This window comes from Equus quagga, chromosome 17 (genome assembly GCF_021613505.1).
Source record: "Equus quagga isolate Etosha38 chromosome 17, UCLA_HA_Equagga_1.0, whole genome shotgun sequence".
In the NCBI taxonomy this organism is placed as follows: domain Eukaryota; kingdom Metazoa; phylum Chordata; class Mammalia; order Perissodactyla; family Equidae; genus Equus; species Equus quagga.
Window position 1 is genome coordinate 27,276,904 of NC_060283.1, and position 12,001 is coordinate 27,288,904.

General features: G+C 47.6%; 1 protein-coding gene across 4 annotated transcripts in view; it reads left to right on the forward strand.

Annotated features, from left to right (window-relative positions):
• The window catches only part of CSTPP1 (centriolar satellite-associated tubulin polyglutamylase complex regulator 1), a 174,863-nt gene that overhangs the window by 146,359 nt on the left and 16,503 nt on the right, over window positions 1-12,001 (forward strand). For all 4 annotated transcript variants that reach the window (XM_046644703.1, XM_046644705.1, XM_046644702.1 and 1 more), the window contains one exon: window positions 6,940-7,024. In XM_046644703.1, coding sequence (XP_046500659.1) covers window positions 6,940-7,024 — 85 coding nt within the window. The remainder of the gene's footprint in view (window positions 1-6,939; window positions 7,025-12,001) is intronic.

Sequence of the window (12,001 nt, forward strand, 5' to 3'; positions counted from 1 at the left end):
CAGGTGTCATTGGAAGCCACTGCTTCTCATTCCTTCCGTAAAATTATTTCCCTCTCAGTAAACTATCATTTCCTTCCATTTTATAATATGAAACAACAGTGCTGTCAAAGAAGATAAAATGTAAGAACACAGCCCACTCTTCTTCTGGGGCTTTGCTTGACAGGAACATAGCCCTGGGATGTTAGAATCTTCCTGTGACGTGCGGTACCAAGGGCTGCATGGGGAGTGAAGCTGTCGGATGTCTTGCCTCCTTCCTCTCCCTGCCCCCACTGTCCCTCCCTGCCCTCTCCCTCCGTGCAGAGAAGCGCTGAGGAGTATTTACTCAGCTGTGGACTGGTACCAAAGCCTCAGTGCCCCGGGGATTGGAAGGGGTGGTATGGTCGTGCCCCGAACTGTCCACGTCCTTCCGAGCATCTCTTGGCAGAGCAGCCCGGCTGAGGGTGTGTATCATTTAGAGCCTTCACAAGCCCTGCATAAGAGAACATAAAAATAATTGCAGCTGAAAATTGGAGAGTCCACTCATGGGCTGCGGTGTTCTCTGGCTTCTGTGGTGGTTCGTATTGAGATCATGCAGCCAGCCAACTAGAGGTTGTTCAGTCCTCTGGGATTCCCCACGGCTTGGTAGCATTTCATTATCTCCAGCTCTTGTCCCAGCACTGGCTCACCCAGCCGTCAGCATGTGGGCACTCACACAAATGAATCCACACTGAACCCCATTACATCCCCCATACTTTTGGAGCTAAAAACCCCTTGATTCAGGCTCTGGGGAAGGCTTTCTCTGAGTAAAGGACAAAGATATGACCCTCATTCCTTCTGTCTGGTGCTCCTCCTCTGATCTCCTTTAGTGACCCTGGAAAAGGCACCATTTCCCAGGAAGAGCTCTTCTCTCTCCCTCTTCTCTCTCCCTCTGCTCTCTCCCTCTGGAGGGATGCTCTCCGTCTGTAGCATCTGAGTCCACAACCACATTCTGCCACAGTTCTTCTGAGCAAATGTTGTGGGCACACATGGTGGTCTGCGAGGAGTTTGTAGAGATGACTGAGCTGCCCCACAGAGCTTCAGAGGCAGGAATTTCCAGAGCAAGAAGGCAGGCCAGATGGGGAAAAGACGAGAGGAGATCTGCATCCTTTTTTTCCAAGAAAAGAGGAAGTGAGAGCGAGTTAGTCCTTGCGTATAGTGGGCATCAGTAAGTTCTGGCTAGATTAATTTTCTCAGCCAAAATAACCCCTTCTATCACTCCCTAGGATCAGAGTGGAGATCTCTAACACAAGAATATTTTGAGTCAGGGCTGCTTATCTTGAAAACTACAAGAGCTGTAACCGTGGTAAAGTGAATTATTACTAGGAGGTAAACCCTACACTACTTCTGACCTTCAAGGTAAAATAAGTGATACAGTTTTATGAAAATAAATATTCAAGCTGATTAAATTGCACACTGGATGAGGTGCTAGGAGTCAGCCAGCCCATGAAATGTGTGCACCTGCCGTGATGTTTTGTGTTTGCTGAGAGTTATGGTACCTTCCAAACAGGACAGTTTCCATTTTCAGCACCTTACAGCTCCTGGCATCTCCTCATGCCCCTCGAACTTGGTAGACATCCTCCTGTGCCTGGACGCTCCCCATCTCTGTGTTCACACGGTGACCAGACCTTTGTCCCTCCAGATTTCCATCTGGGTCACTATGCGATGCATGTTTTTACACATTCATTTCTTCAACAAATATTTACTGCTATGTGTCAGGCATTGTGCCGAAGGCTTTAGTTAAGTCCAAAGATTTCTCAGTTTCGGGACTTCAAGTTTTAATCAGTTACTAATTATAAAATAATACTACATTTATTGAGCACTTTGCTAATTTTTCAGAAAAATGCCTTATGTATAAATGACCTCATTTGATTTTTACAACAGTCCCACTGGGTAGGTACTGTGGTTAGTCACATTTTTAAGATAAGTAAACCAAGGTTCAAAGAAGTTGAACAGCTTGTCCGAGTCGTACTGGTGGTAAGTGGTGGAGCCAGGTTTTGAAGCCAGGTCATCCGACTGCAAAGTCTGGGCTCTGCACTAACACAGTGGGCCTGTCCCACTACCCTGCCCGTTTCATGTGGCCGCCCGAGGATATCTGTCTGTCTAACTTAGATACAGAGTGTGTCAGTCCCCTGGCGTGAGCAGTCCCACCATCCGGAGTCCACTCCTCCGCAAACCCGCTGGACCCCACCTGCTAGAGGAGAGCCTGGAGCTCGGCAGCCTTAGGTCTAAATCGCAGTCCTCCCTCCGCCTCCTCCTCCCAGCTCTGCTTGCTAAAGAAAGTAATCAACCTTAAAGAAACCCTAGTTTCTTTATTTCGAAAATAATAACAGCCAATACTAACAGGGCCATTGATGGGCCGTTTTTCTAAGTACTTCACCTTAACTCACAACAACTATATGATGTTGGTACTCTCATTATCCCTGTTTTATTTATTTTTATTTTTATTTTTGTGAGGTAGATTAGCCCTCGGCTAACATCTGTTGCCAGTCTTCCTCTTTTGGCTTGAGGAAGACTGTCGCTGAGCTAACATCTGTGCCAGTATTCCTCTATTTTATGTGGCATGCTGCCACAGCATGGCTTGACGAGCAGCGCTAGGTCCACGCCCAGGATCTGAACCTGCAAACCCTGGGCCGCTAAAGCAGAGCACGTGAACTTAACCACTACGCCACTGGGCCGGCCCCTCTTATCCCTATTTTATAGTTGGAGCAACTGAGGCGTCAAGAGCTTAAAGATCAAGTAATTCGAAATCAGTGGCCAAGCTCGGATTTGGACCCAGGCAGTCTGACTCTACAGTCCGTGCCACTAGCCCAGTGCTACACTGTGCTGCCTCTGGAGATGATAGAATCAAGGGTGTAAAAACCTCCGGCCCAGAGCCAGGCACACAGTCGATGCAACCATTGCAATGTTTGGAGTAAGAAAGTTTAACAACTCTGACCACCCACAAAAAGAGAAGCGCCGCTTTGTGGAGAGCGTTCTGATTTTGATCTTGTCCCAAAGCCTTCTCATGTCTTTGCCTTTGAACTTTCAGGACCTGCTGGCTGGAGCTTTCCTAATTATGGGGGTTCCTTTAGAGGAGGCATCTGCTGGTGTACACCGCCTCCCTTCCCTGCGCTTGCCAGGGCGCAGGGCTGCGGGCAGGTGCGCAGGGAGGAGAAATGGTGGTGGAGCCGCAGCACAGGTGTCCTCATCCCCACCCTCCCGTGGCCTCCGGCCCAGCACAGGCTGTGGTGCTGGAGCCCAGTGCTTCCTGTTGACAGTAATTAGAACCTTTCAGACTCAATTTCTTACCTGAAAAAAATCCCAATTCACTTGAGTTGTCTCCTTGATCCAGTTCACCTGGAGCTATTTAGTTCCTGCAGTTTCTTTGGAGGGGAAAACAAGCTCTTAAGCCTTCACACATTATGGCTGATAAGATCAAGGTGCTGAAAGGGTAGCTGGACAAACTTTGGAGCCAGACTGGGGTTTGAATTCCAGATCGACCTCTTCAGTGTGCACAACCTGAGTTTGGGGGTCTGTGAAATGGGGAGAACCATGGTGAAGATTAGATGAGGTGACACATGTCAACCCCTTGGAAGAAGAGTGCCTGGCCCGGAGTCAGCGCCCAGTGAATGTTAGCTGTTAGCATGATCGTTATTAGACCCATCAGCCGTCTGCCCGCCTTCTTTCCCTCCCAGCCTGGGTTCTTGCTCCGGGAAGCCAAGTCCCCTTCCTCTCCCTCAGGCTCTGGACCCTTCTGTCCTCACTCCCCAGATTATTTCCTCCCTCTAAGCCTCCACGTCCTTATCTAAGTGGGACTGGGAGTAATGGAGTCTACTTCATCAGGTTGTTGTGAATGCTAAGCGAGCTAATGCAAGCCCTGGGCACAGAGCTCGGTGACTGTTCAGTCTCCTTAACTGTTATTCCTGACGTACAAAGGGCTGCCTGGAAGGGCCTTTGAGGTCTCAGAGAGCTCTAAGAGCCAAGGGGCCCCACGTAGACAGGAGCATTCAGAGTTAACGGATTCCTGAGTGTGAGCCCTGGGAGCTGGGGAGACCGCCGGCTTGTTCACTGCTGTAACGCTGTGCCTGGAACCGAGGAGGCACATGGTACCATTAAAGGAATGAATACTGCAGAAGAGTATTCAAAAACAGGTTTGGCTCAGGCAACGTGACAGAATTTCCAAGGCAAAATGCTCCTAGGTGTTTAAGCATTTAAACTCGGCAAGGAACACCTTTCTCCTCTCTTCTCTCTTTGTCCCCAGGATTTAAAAACAAAACCAGAATTGCCCCCATTGTTTAGTGTTACTCTGTGCTAGACATTCTGCCAAGCATTTTACAGGCATCATCTTTTAAAATCTTGACTTCAACTTCAGTCATCATTCCCGTTTTACAGATGAGAGACTGAGACTTAGAGAAATTGAGCAATTTACCCAAGGTTGCATACCTGGTAAATTACAGAGCCAAGGTTTGAACTCTAGCCTGTGGGACAGGAAGGGGACAGCTCCCATTTGTGCATCAGTGTTCTGATTTTGGTACAAGTCTTACCGCTCACCATTTTCCCAAATACCCACTGTACAAGCAAGGAATGTGTCCAAGTGGCAGATGCCTTTCCCCTGAAATCATCTGGCCTCAATGTCATCCAGCCACTACTTTAATAAAAGTGGAACTGCTGTCTTCCACAATTAAGGTGGCAAAAGTTGTTTATTTGCCTGCACTTCCATTCATTTCTTATCTGACTATCTTCCTCACTTTACATTTGGGAAAGTCAGGTTCCAGAAGTGGTGGACAGGATGCCTGCTGTTTTTCTGGTGTATTGAGTATTTCCGAGAGCCTCTTGTTGCACGAGAGAAGCACAGAATGATTTTTGTAAGTCATTTGTCTGTCTTTGGGAAGCAAGTGTTAAAGTACATGAGTTAGACTATCGTCGAGAACCTAAAGGGAGCCGAGGGTCTGGAAACCAGGAGGCAGACTGATTCCCAGCCTTGTCTTTCTTAATTAAATGTGAGGGTTACACAGCCATCTCTCTCTCTCAGCCTCTCATTTTCCTTCACCCTGTTTATCTTCCCAAGGATATCTTGTAGGTAATTTTGGAGATAAATGTGAATTCCTGTGAAACCCTTTGACTCCCGTAAGAATGGTATCCGGTACATCCACCAAAATTTAGCCTAGAAAAGCACTGACGATCCAAAGAAAGAACTTTCCTTTATTTACTTCCTGCCAGAAATCCCTCCTCTCTCTACAGGGAGTTCTGGAGGGGGAATAAAATGGGAACATGTTAGATTCAGTGGCTCTCCTCCCTTCCCTTTGCCTTTCCTGTCCCTCACCCCCAATCTGAGGCCAGGAGTGGCTGTCACTCCTTCCCTTGAAGAACAAAACCTCCTACCAAGCTGTGCCCGAGGTCAAGCGAGTGAGGAGAGGAAAGTGCACACCCCATTGTGGCCAAGACGGAGGCCACAAAAGCCATCTTGATCCTTTGACCTACATTGACGCTCAGTCTGTTCCTTTAGTGTCCCTGACTTTGACGGTGTGGTTAGTCTAACTCTGTGCCCCCACCTTGAATTGAGCTTTGATGAAAAAGTAGTAGGAACCCAGGCCTGTCCCTGGGGATTTGGGGTTTTTGTCTTGGAGAAGCATCAACCGAACTAGCAGGGGCGGGAGGGCTGGATTCCTGTGGCTTGGGCTAACTTAGGCCCTAAGGAACCAAGCGCCTGCGATCATCATCCTCCTTCCCCCAGTGTGGCCATGCCCTCTGGATTCCCTTCTCTCACGCATTCTCCCAGTTAGGGCAGCTCCTGGGTAGCTTGCTCTTCTTCAACGTTAGCTTGTCCTTCCATATTTGAAATGCTTCGGTGTGGAATACTTGCGGACTGCTGCTGTCTGGCTGAGCTACAATCTTTTGGCTTTAGTACATGCAGTGACAAACCAATTTGAAGCATCAGTGTATGTCCTGTCCCTTGGGATCCTATGGAGCGCTCCGAGATTTGCCTCTCTGGCTGATATGCTGGGCCGCAGAGCCTCGTACTGGCTCACCTCTCCCAAGCGCTGCTTCTGTGCCCCAGGAGTCACTGGCTGCCTGGATTGTACGTCTTGGGTCTTTGTCAGGGCCTCTTATAATAGGATGACCAGATTTGTGTGCAGGCATCCCAACGAAGCCAGCCTGCGCAACACTGGAAGACAGAGTAATAACGTCTGTGGGTTGCTATGCTGTATTCTTCTCCTTCATACATCGCAAGCCTGAGTTAGCCTTAGTACCGCTTCCAGATATTCTGCGGATGGTTGTCGGGCTTGTTGTGGTGAATGTTACCATGCCAGAGAATTTCAGCAGATTTAACCAGCTTTGAAAGGACTCATTCTTGCAAATTTTTATACACAAGGAAAACCAAACTCAGAAGGCTGATAAAGGCACCCGCCTTGCTCCCTCTTCTCACCCGACCATTTTTCAAACCAGCAAAGCTCCTTTGGCCAAAATGTTGTGGCTGGGTGCCTGCCACTCAGGAAAAGCTTTGTAGAAATATTGATCTTAAAATCGCACCCCACGGGGGCCAGTCCGGTGGCGCAGCGGTTAAGTTCACACATTCCGCTTCTCGGCGGCCCAGGGTTCACCAATTCGGATCCCGGGTGCAGACATGGCACCGCTTGGCAAAAGCCATGCTGTGGTAGACGTCCCACATATAAAGTAGAGGAAGATGGGCATGGGTGTTGGCTCAGGGCCAGTCTTCCTCAGCAAAAAAGAGGAAGATTGGTAGTAGTTAGCTCAGGGCTAATCTTCCTCCAAAAAAAAAAATCGCACCCCAGGAGGTTAGTGGCTGGCACACCCTTAACCCTGACTCACCTTTAAAAGGGCAGCTCTCCTGAGACTGGGTCTGAAACCAGTGAAATGACCAAAAAGAGAGCGAGGGTGTCACATGCAGACCTAATGTGTTCCTCTCCATTTCCACTTCAGATTTGCTGACCATGAAGGAATATCACTGTTTGCTGCAATTACTGTGCCCGGATTTCCCGCTGGAGCTCACACAGAAAGCAGCCAGGTACGTCTCCTGGGCCCTGGAGGCCAGCTCGGCCTCTGTGGGAAAGAGCTTCTTAGAGAAACCCAGAATGTCTACGAGCAAACCAGCAAACCATAAGGGAAGGATGAAACCATTAGGGAGGAAACTGGCATTTGGAGAGGGGTCTAACTGGGATTTGCCCAGAAACGTAATACTCACTTTCTACATTTCCAAAGGGAAGCCAAGCAATGGCTCGTGGTTTCTGTGGGGAGCCTTAGGGTCTGCAGATGGAGTTGGGGGGTGGTGAGATGAAAAGGCAAACACACACACACACATGCACACACGCACACGCACACACACGCACAGAGAAAGCGCTAGAGGATATTCTGAGAAAAGAAGGGGCAAGAGTTGGCAGCAACTTGTGATGAAGGGGGTTGAGGTGGGAGAGCGGCAAGGCATGAAGGTGAGAAAGCCCAGTGGAGGGGAGGATACCTTGTATTATTTATGCTGAAACGAGGTTTTCAAGATTAGTCCAGAACCAGGAAGACTCAGCAGAAATACTTAGAACCCCCTAATTTCTCTGTTTGGTTTCACTGTCATTCACATTTTTTAACCAAATGAGATATTTGGACTATGCCTCAGTTAACTTTTGTTTATTTAACACAAAAGCTGAGGTAAGGAAGCAAATGGAAGTATAGCTAAAATCTTGCTTTCTGAAACATGCCAGAACAGAGGATTGTTAGGAAAATACTCTGTGTTCTACCATACATGATGGATGCATGGTGTTAAACATTTGTCCCAACCCGTGGAATGCACAACACCAAGAGTGAACCGTAATGTAAACTATGGACTTTGGCGATGGTGTGTCGATGTGGGTGCGTTGGTCGTAACACATGTCCCGCTCTGGTGGAGGGTGTTGCTAGTGGGGGAGGCTGTGCATGTGTGGGAGCAGGGGGTATGTGGGAAATCTCTGTACCTTCCTCTCAGTTTCTCTGTGAAACCGAAACTGATCTAAAAAAGTAGTCTTAATACTAATTTTTTAAATGGCCAGCTTCCCTACATCATAATGAGTGCATTTCCCTTCATGGTTGCATTATAATTCATTTACCTTAATCATCTCACTTCATCCTTATGAAAACTGTTACTTCCCATCTTACTGAGGAGGAAACTGATATATCTCGTTTTAAAAAAGGAAAAAAAAAAAAAAGAGGAAACTGAGGCTCAAAGAGGTTAAGTATCTTGCCTACACTTACTGGAAGCTTGTCAGGAGCAGAGGTGTGACTGGAACCCAGGGCCACCCGACTCCAGAGCTGTGGCTCGTAAGCACTTTGCGTTGCCGCCTCCCTGTGTCGTGACCTCATTTCTGCTTGGTGGTTTGGCCCACTGCTACCAAAGCTGCGTTGGCCACACCGCACCAAGAACCGCCTGACTCCTCGAAGGGGCCGACCAGCTCCCCGCGGCCTGGAGAGCTGGGCAATCCAGTGCTGCCCGCAGCCGGCACCGGCCCCACACTGGCGCAGGCTGTTTGCACGTCACAGCTCGTGAACTAATTTTGCCGATCACGTGCACAACCTGTTTAGTGATCACACACCCAAAATCTTGTAGATTTTTTCCCCTTCGTTGTTCAGTGGATACTTACCTTTTCCAGTGGCCCCTGGTAAAAGCTGCCGTTCAGGTTTTATAATTTTAACTTACCTGCTATCTAAAAGAGATGAAGATCTTTTTTCCTTAGTTGAAAAAAAAGTGTGGGAGGTTATCGCCTGTAATTTAAAAGCAGCCAAGTGGAGTTATCTTCAGATTTCCAATGACAATTCCCCTTTGGGGACAGATCATTTTAAGGAAGATTCAGCCCCAAAATTGGGGGGAGGGCGACTCAGCATCCTTAAAGATTTAAGATAACACTGAATAATAAAAATCAGCTACAATTTCTACATAGCTGAATAACAGAACTCAGCTGTGATCTCTAGAGAATTCCTAGAGATTTCCTAAAGAAAAGGAACCATAAGAGTGAGGGTGTGTGCTCCGTGAGGGCAGGCAGGGTCTGTCCCAGCCTCGTTTGCTGCGGGATCGCTGTAGCTTAGCATAGGACCTAAGGTACATGTTGGACAGTCCGTGAAGATGCCCCGAGTCGGTGAATAGATGAATGAATATTCCTTGTCTGCTGTTTGACATGGTTCTTATAGTCCATGGTCCTAAGTAACTCGAAGAACAGAAGTCAGCAACTATATCCTGTATTCATTTGTCCATTCGTTTATATATTCATCAAATATTTCTTTTTAAAGAGGTTTTTGGAATAAAATTCACATACCATCTAACTCATCCAAAGCATAAAATTCAACGGCTTTTGATATATTCGCAGTATGTTCACATCCATGACCACAATCAATGTTAGAGCATTTTAATTATCCCCAAAAGAAATCCTGCACCCCTTAGCCATCACTCCCCAATCCCCATCCTCCCAGCCCTGGGCTACCACTACTCTACTTTCTGCTTCTGTAAATTTGCCTGTTCTAGACATTTAAAATAAATGGGCTACATATAGTATGTGGTCCTTTGTGACTGGTTTCTTTCACTTAGCATGATGTTCTCAAGGTTTTTCCAAGTTGTAGCATCGAATATTTCTTGAGCGCCGATTTTGTGCCAGGAGCTAGTCTGCACACTGGGAATACAGATATGGTTCCTGCCCCCCAGGGGGCTTGACATTTGGTTGAGAAGAGGATCACTTGGGTACTGGTCACTGCCTACCACCACTCTGTGACATGTGTCCTTGGTTTCTATCACTCCAGCCTTCTCTGGACTCCTGTCCTCCTTTCTCGTTGCTGAGAGGTAGGTGGCCAGTTTATGAGGGTGAGCCTTCTGTATGCTTTTCCACCCTGCTTGCATTTGCCCCACCCATCCCCAAGACCCTTCCAAACAATCTGATAGACATAAGCACAGCAAAATTAGGGCAGAAGTAATAGAATTGTCTAAAATCCACAGATTCTTACACTTATTGATACGGAGGGGCTTCGGGAGTGCTATTTCCCTAGCTGTGGCCCGAAGCTTACCCACTCCTCGCCAAGAGGGCTACTGTTTGCTAGAAACTTCAGACCTTCAGTCTGAGGAGGAAAAGCGTTGTAGCCCGTCCCTGTCAACAGCAGTGTGAGGGAATTATGGGAATGCAAGTATAAACAGCAGGCCTGGAGTAATCCTCAGGATGCTGGCTGCAATCAGAGATGAATTCAGAACCAGGGGGAGTTGTTTTCTCCCTGTGTACGAGCGTCAAGCTTCGGTGTCAGCTCTGCCTCCCGATGCCATTCTTTCCCCACTCCCCTCCAGCTGGCGTGTGTGGAGAAGAATCGCATATGTCCCAAAAAGTGCACTCTGATCGTTGAAGCTATTCTCATTTTGTCCTGGAGGTCAGGATCCCAACCTCCCCCGACACAAGCCCAGGCTTCTGACCAGAATGGCCACTGGGGGTGGTCAGGCCTCCAAGGCTGTTTCTACTGCCAGAAGAGGCACTGCCCTCTCCCGTCTTCCTGATGGGCCCTCTTTATTCAGGGCCCCGAGGTCTGGGGACAGGCTGCAGAAGGAGGCGCCAGTGTGTGATGATGTGTGTGCAAAAGAATGTAATCCACAGGCAGCTGTACACCAGAGCCTGTTCAGGGCCATGGCGTCTCCACACGCGCTTGACTTATGTGCTGCAAGCACCGTGGCCAGGCCCTGGGGCGGCAGGTGTGAGCTGGAAACACAGGAAAGGAAAGAGCAAACAGACTCCGTGACAGCGCCCAGCCAGACGTCCTGTCCACCTCACACGTTCCTGCCGCAGTGGGAGGCCTTACGTCATTGCATCCCTAAACGATCACCACAGCGTCTCTGTCTCCGTCCTCCACGGCCTGGGAGGCTTTCCTGATGGTTGAGAGCATGCAACTGGAGCCAAACTGCTTTTTTTAATTAATTATTTTTTTATTGAGGTATAATTGACGTATAGCTTTCTATTAGTTTCAAGTGTAAACAATGATTCGATATTTGTGTATTTGTGTATGTTGCCAAAGGGTCACCACAGTAAGTCTAGTTAACATCCATCACCATATATAGTTTCAAAATTTTTTCTTGTGGTGGTAACTTGTATTTATTTTATTTTATTTTATTTTATTTTTTGAGGAAGATGAACCCTGAGCTAACAGCTGCCGCCAATCCTCTTCTTTTTGCTGAGGAAGACTGGCCCTGAGCTAACATCCGTGCCCATCTTCCTCTACTTTATTTGTGGGATGCCTACCACAGCATGGCCTGACAAGCGGTGCCATGTCCGCATCTGGGATCCAAACTGCGAACCCTGGGCCACCAAGCGGAACATGCGCACTTAACTGCTGTGCCACCAGCCTGGCCCCTTGTAATGATGACATTTAAGATCTACTCTCTTAGCAACTTTCACTTAGCATAATGCCCTCAAGGTCCATCCAAGTTCTTGAAACGGCAGGATTTCCTCCCTTTTTGTGGCTGAATAGTATTTCATTGTGTGTGTGTCGGCATCCCACATTTTTTTATCCATTCATCCACCGATGGACACTTAGGTTGTTTCCATTTCTTGCTTCTTGTAAATAATGCTGCAGTGAACGTGCGAGTGCACATATCTTTTTGAGTTAGTGTTTTCATTTTCTTCAGATAAATTCCCATAAGTAGTATTGCCGGATCACTTGGTAGTTCTATTTTTAATTTTTTGAGGAACTTCCATACTGTTTTCCATAGTGGCTGCAAGAGCCAGACTTCTTGAGTTCAAATCCTGGTTCCACAATTTGTCAGCTTGTGCCCTTAGGGAAGTTATTTAATTTCTTTGAGCCTCAGTTTCCTCATTTATAAAATGGGAATGATAATAGTTGTAATAATTGAAGAAGTATGTCATGCACTTAAAATAATGTCTGGCACAGAGTGAACTTTCAGTGTTGGTAATAGTAGCATTGACCTTGGCCTATAAGAGCACGTGTATCATAGGGTTAGAAAGACCCGGGTGTACATGCCACCTGGGCCCTATTAACTGGA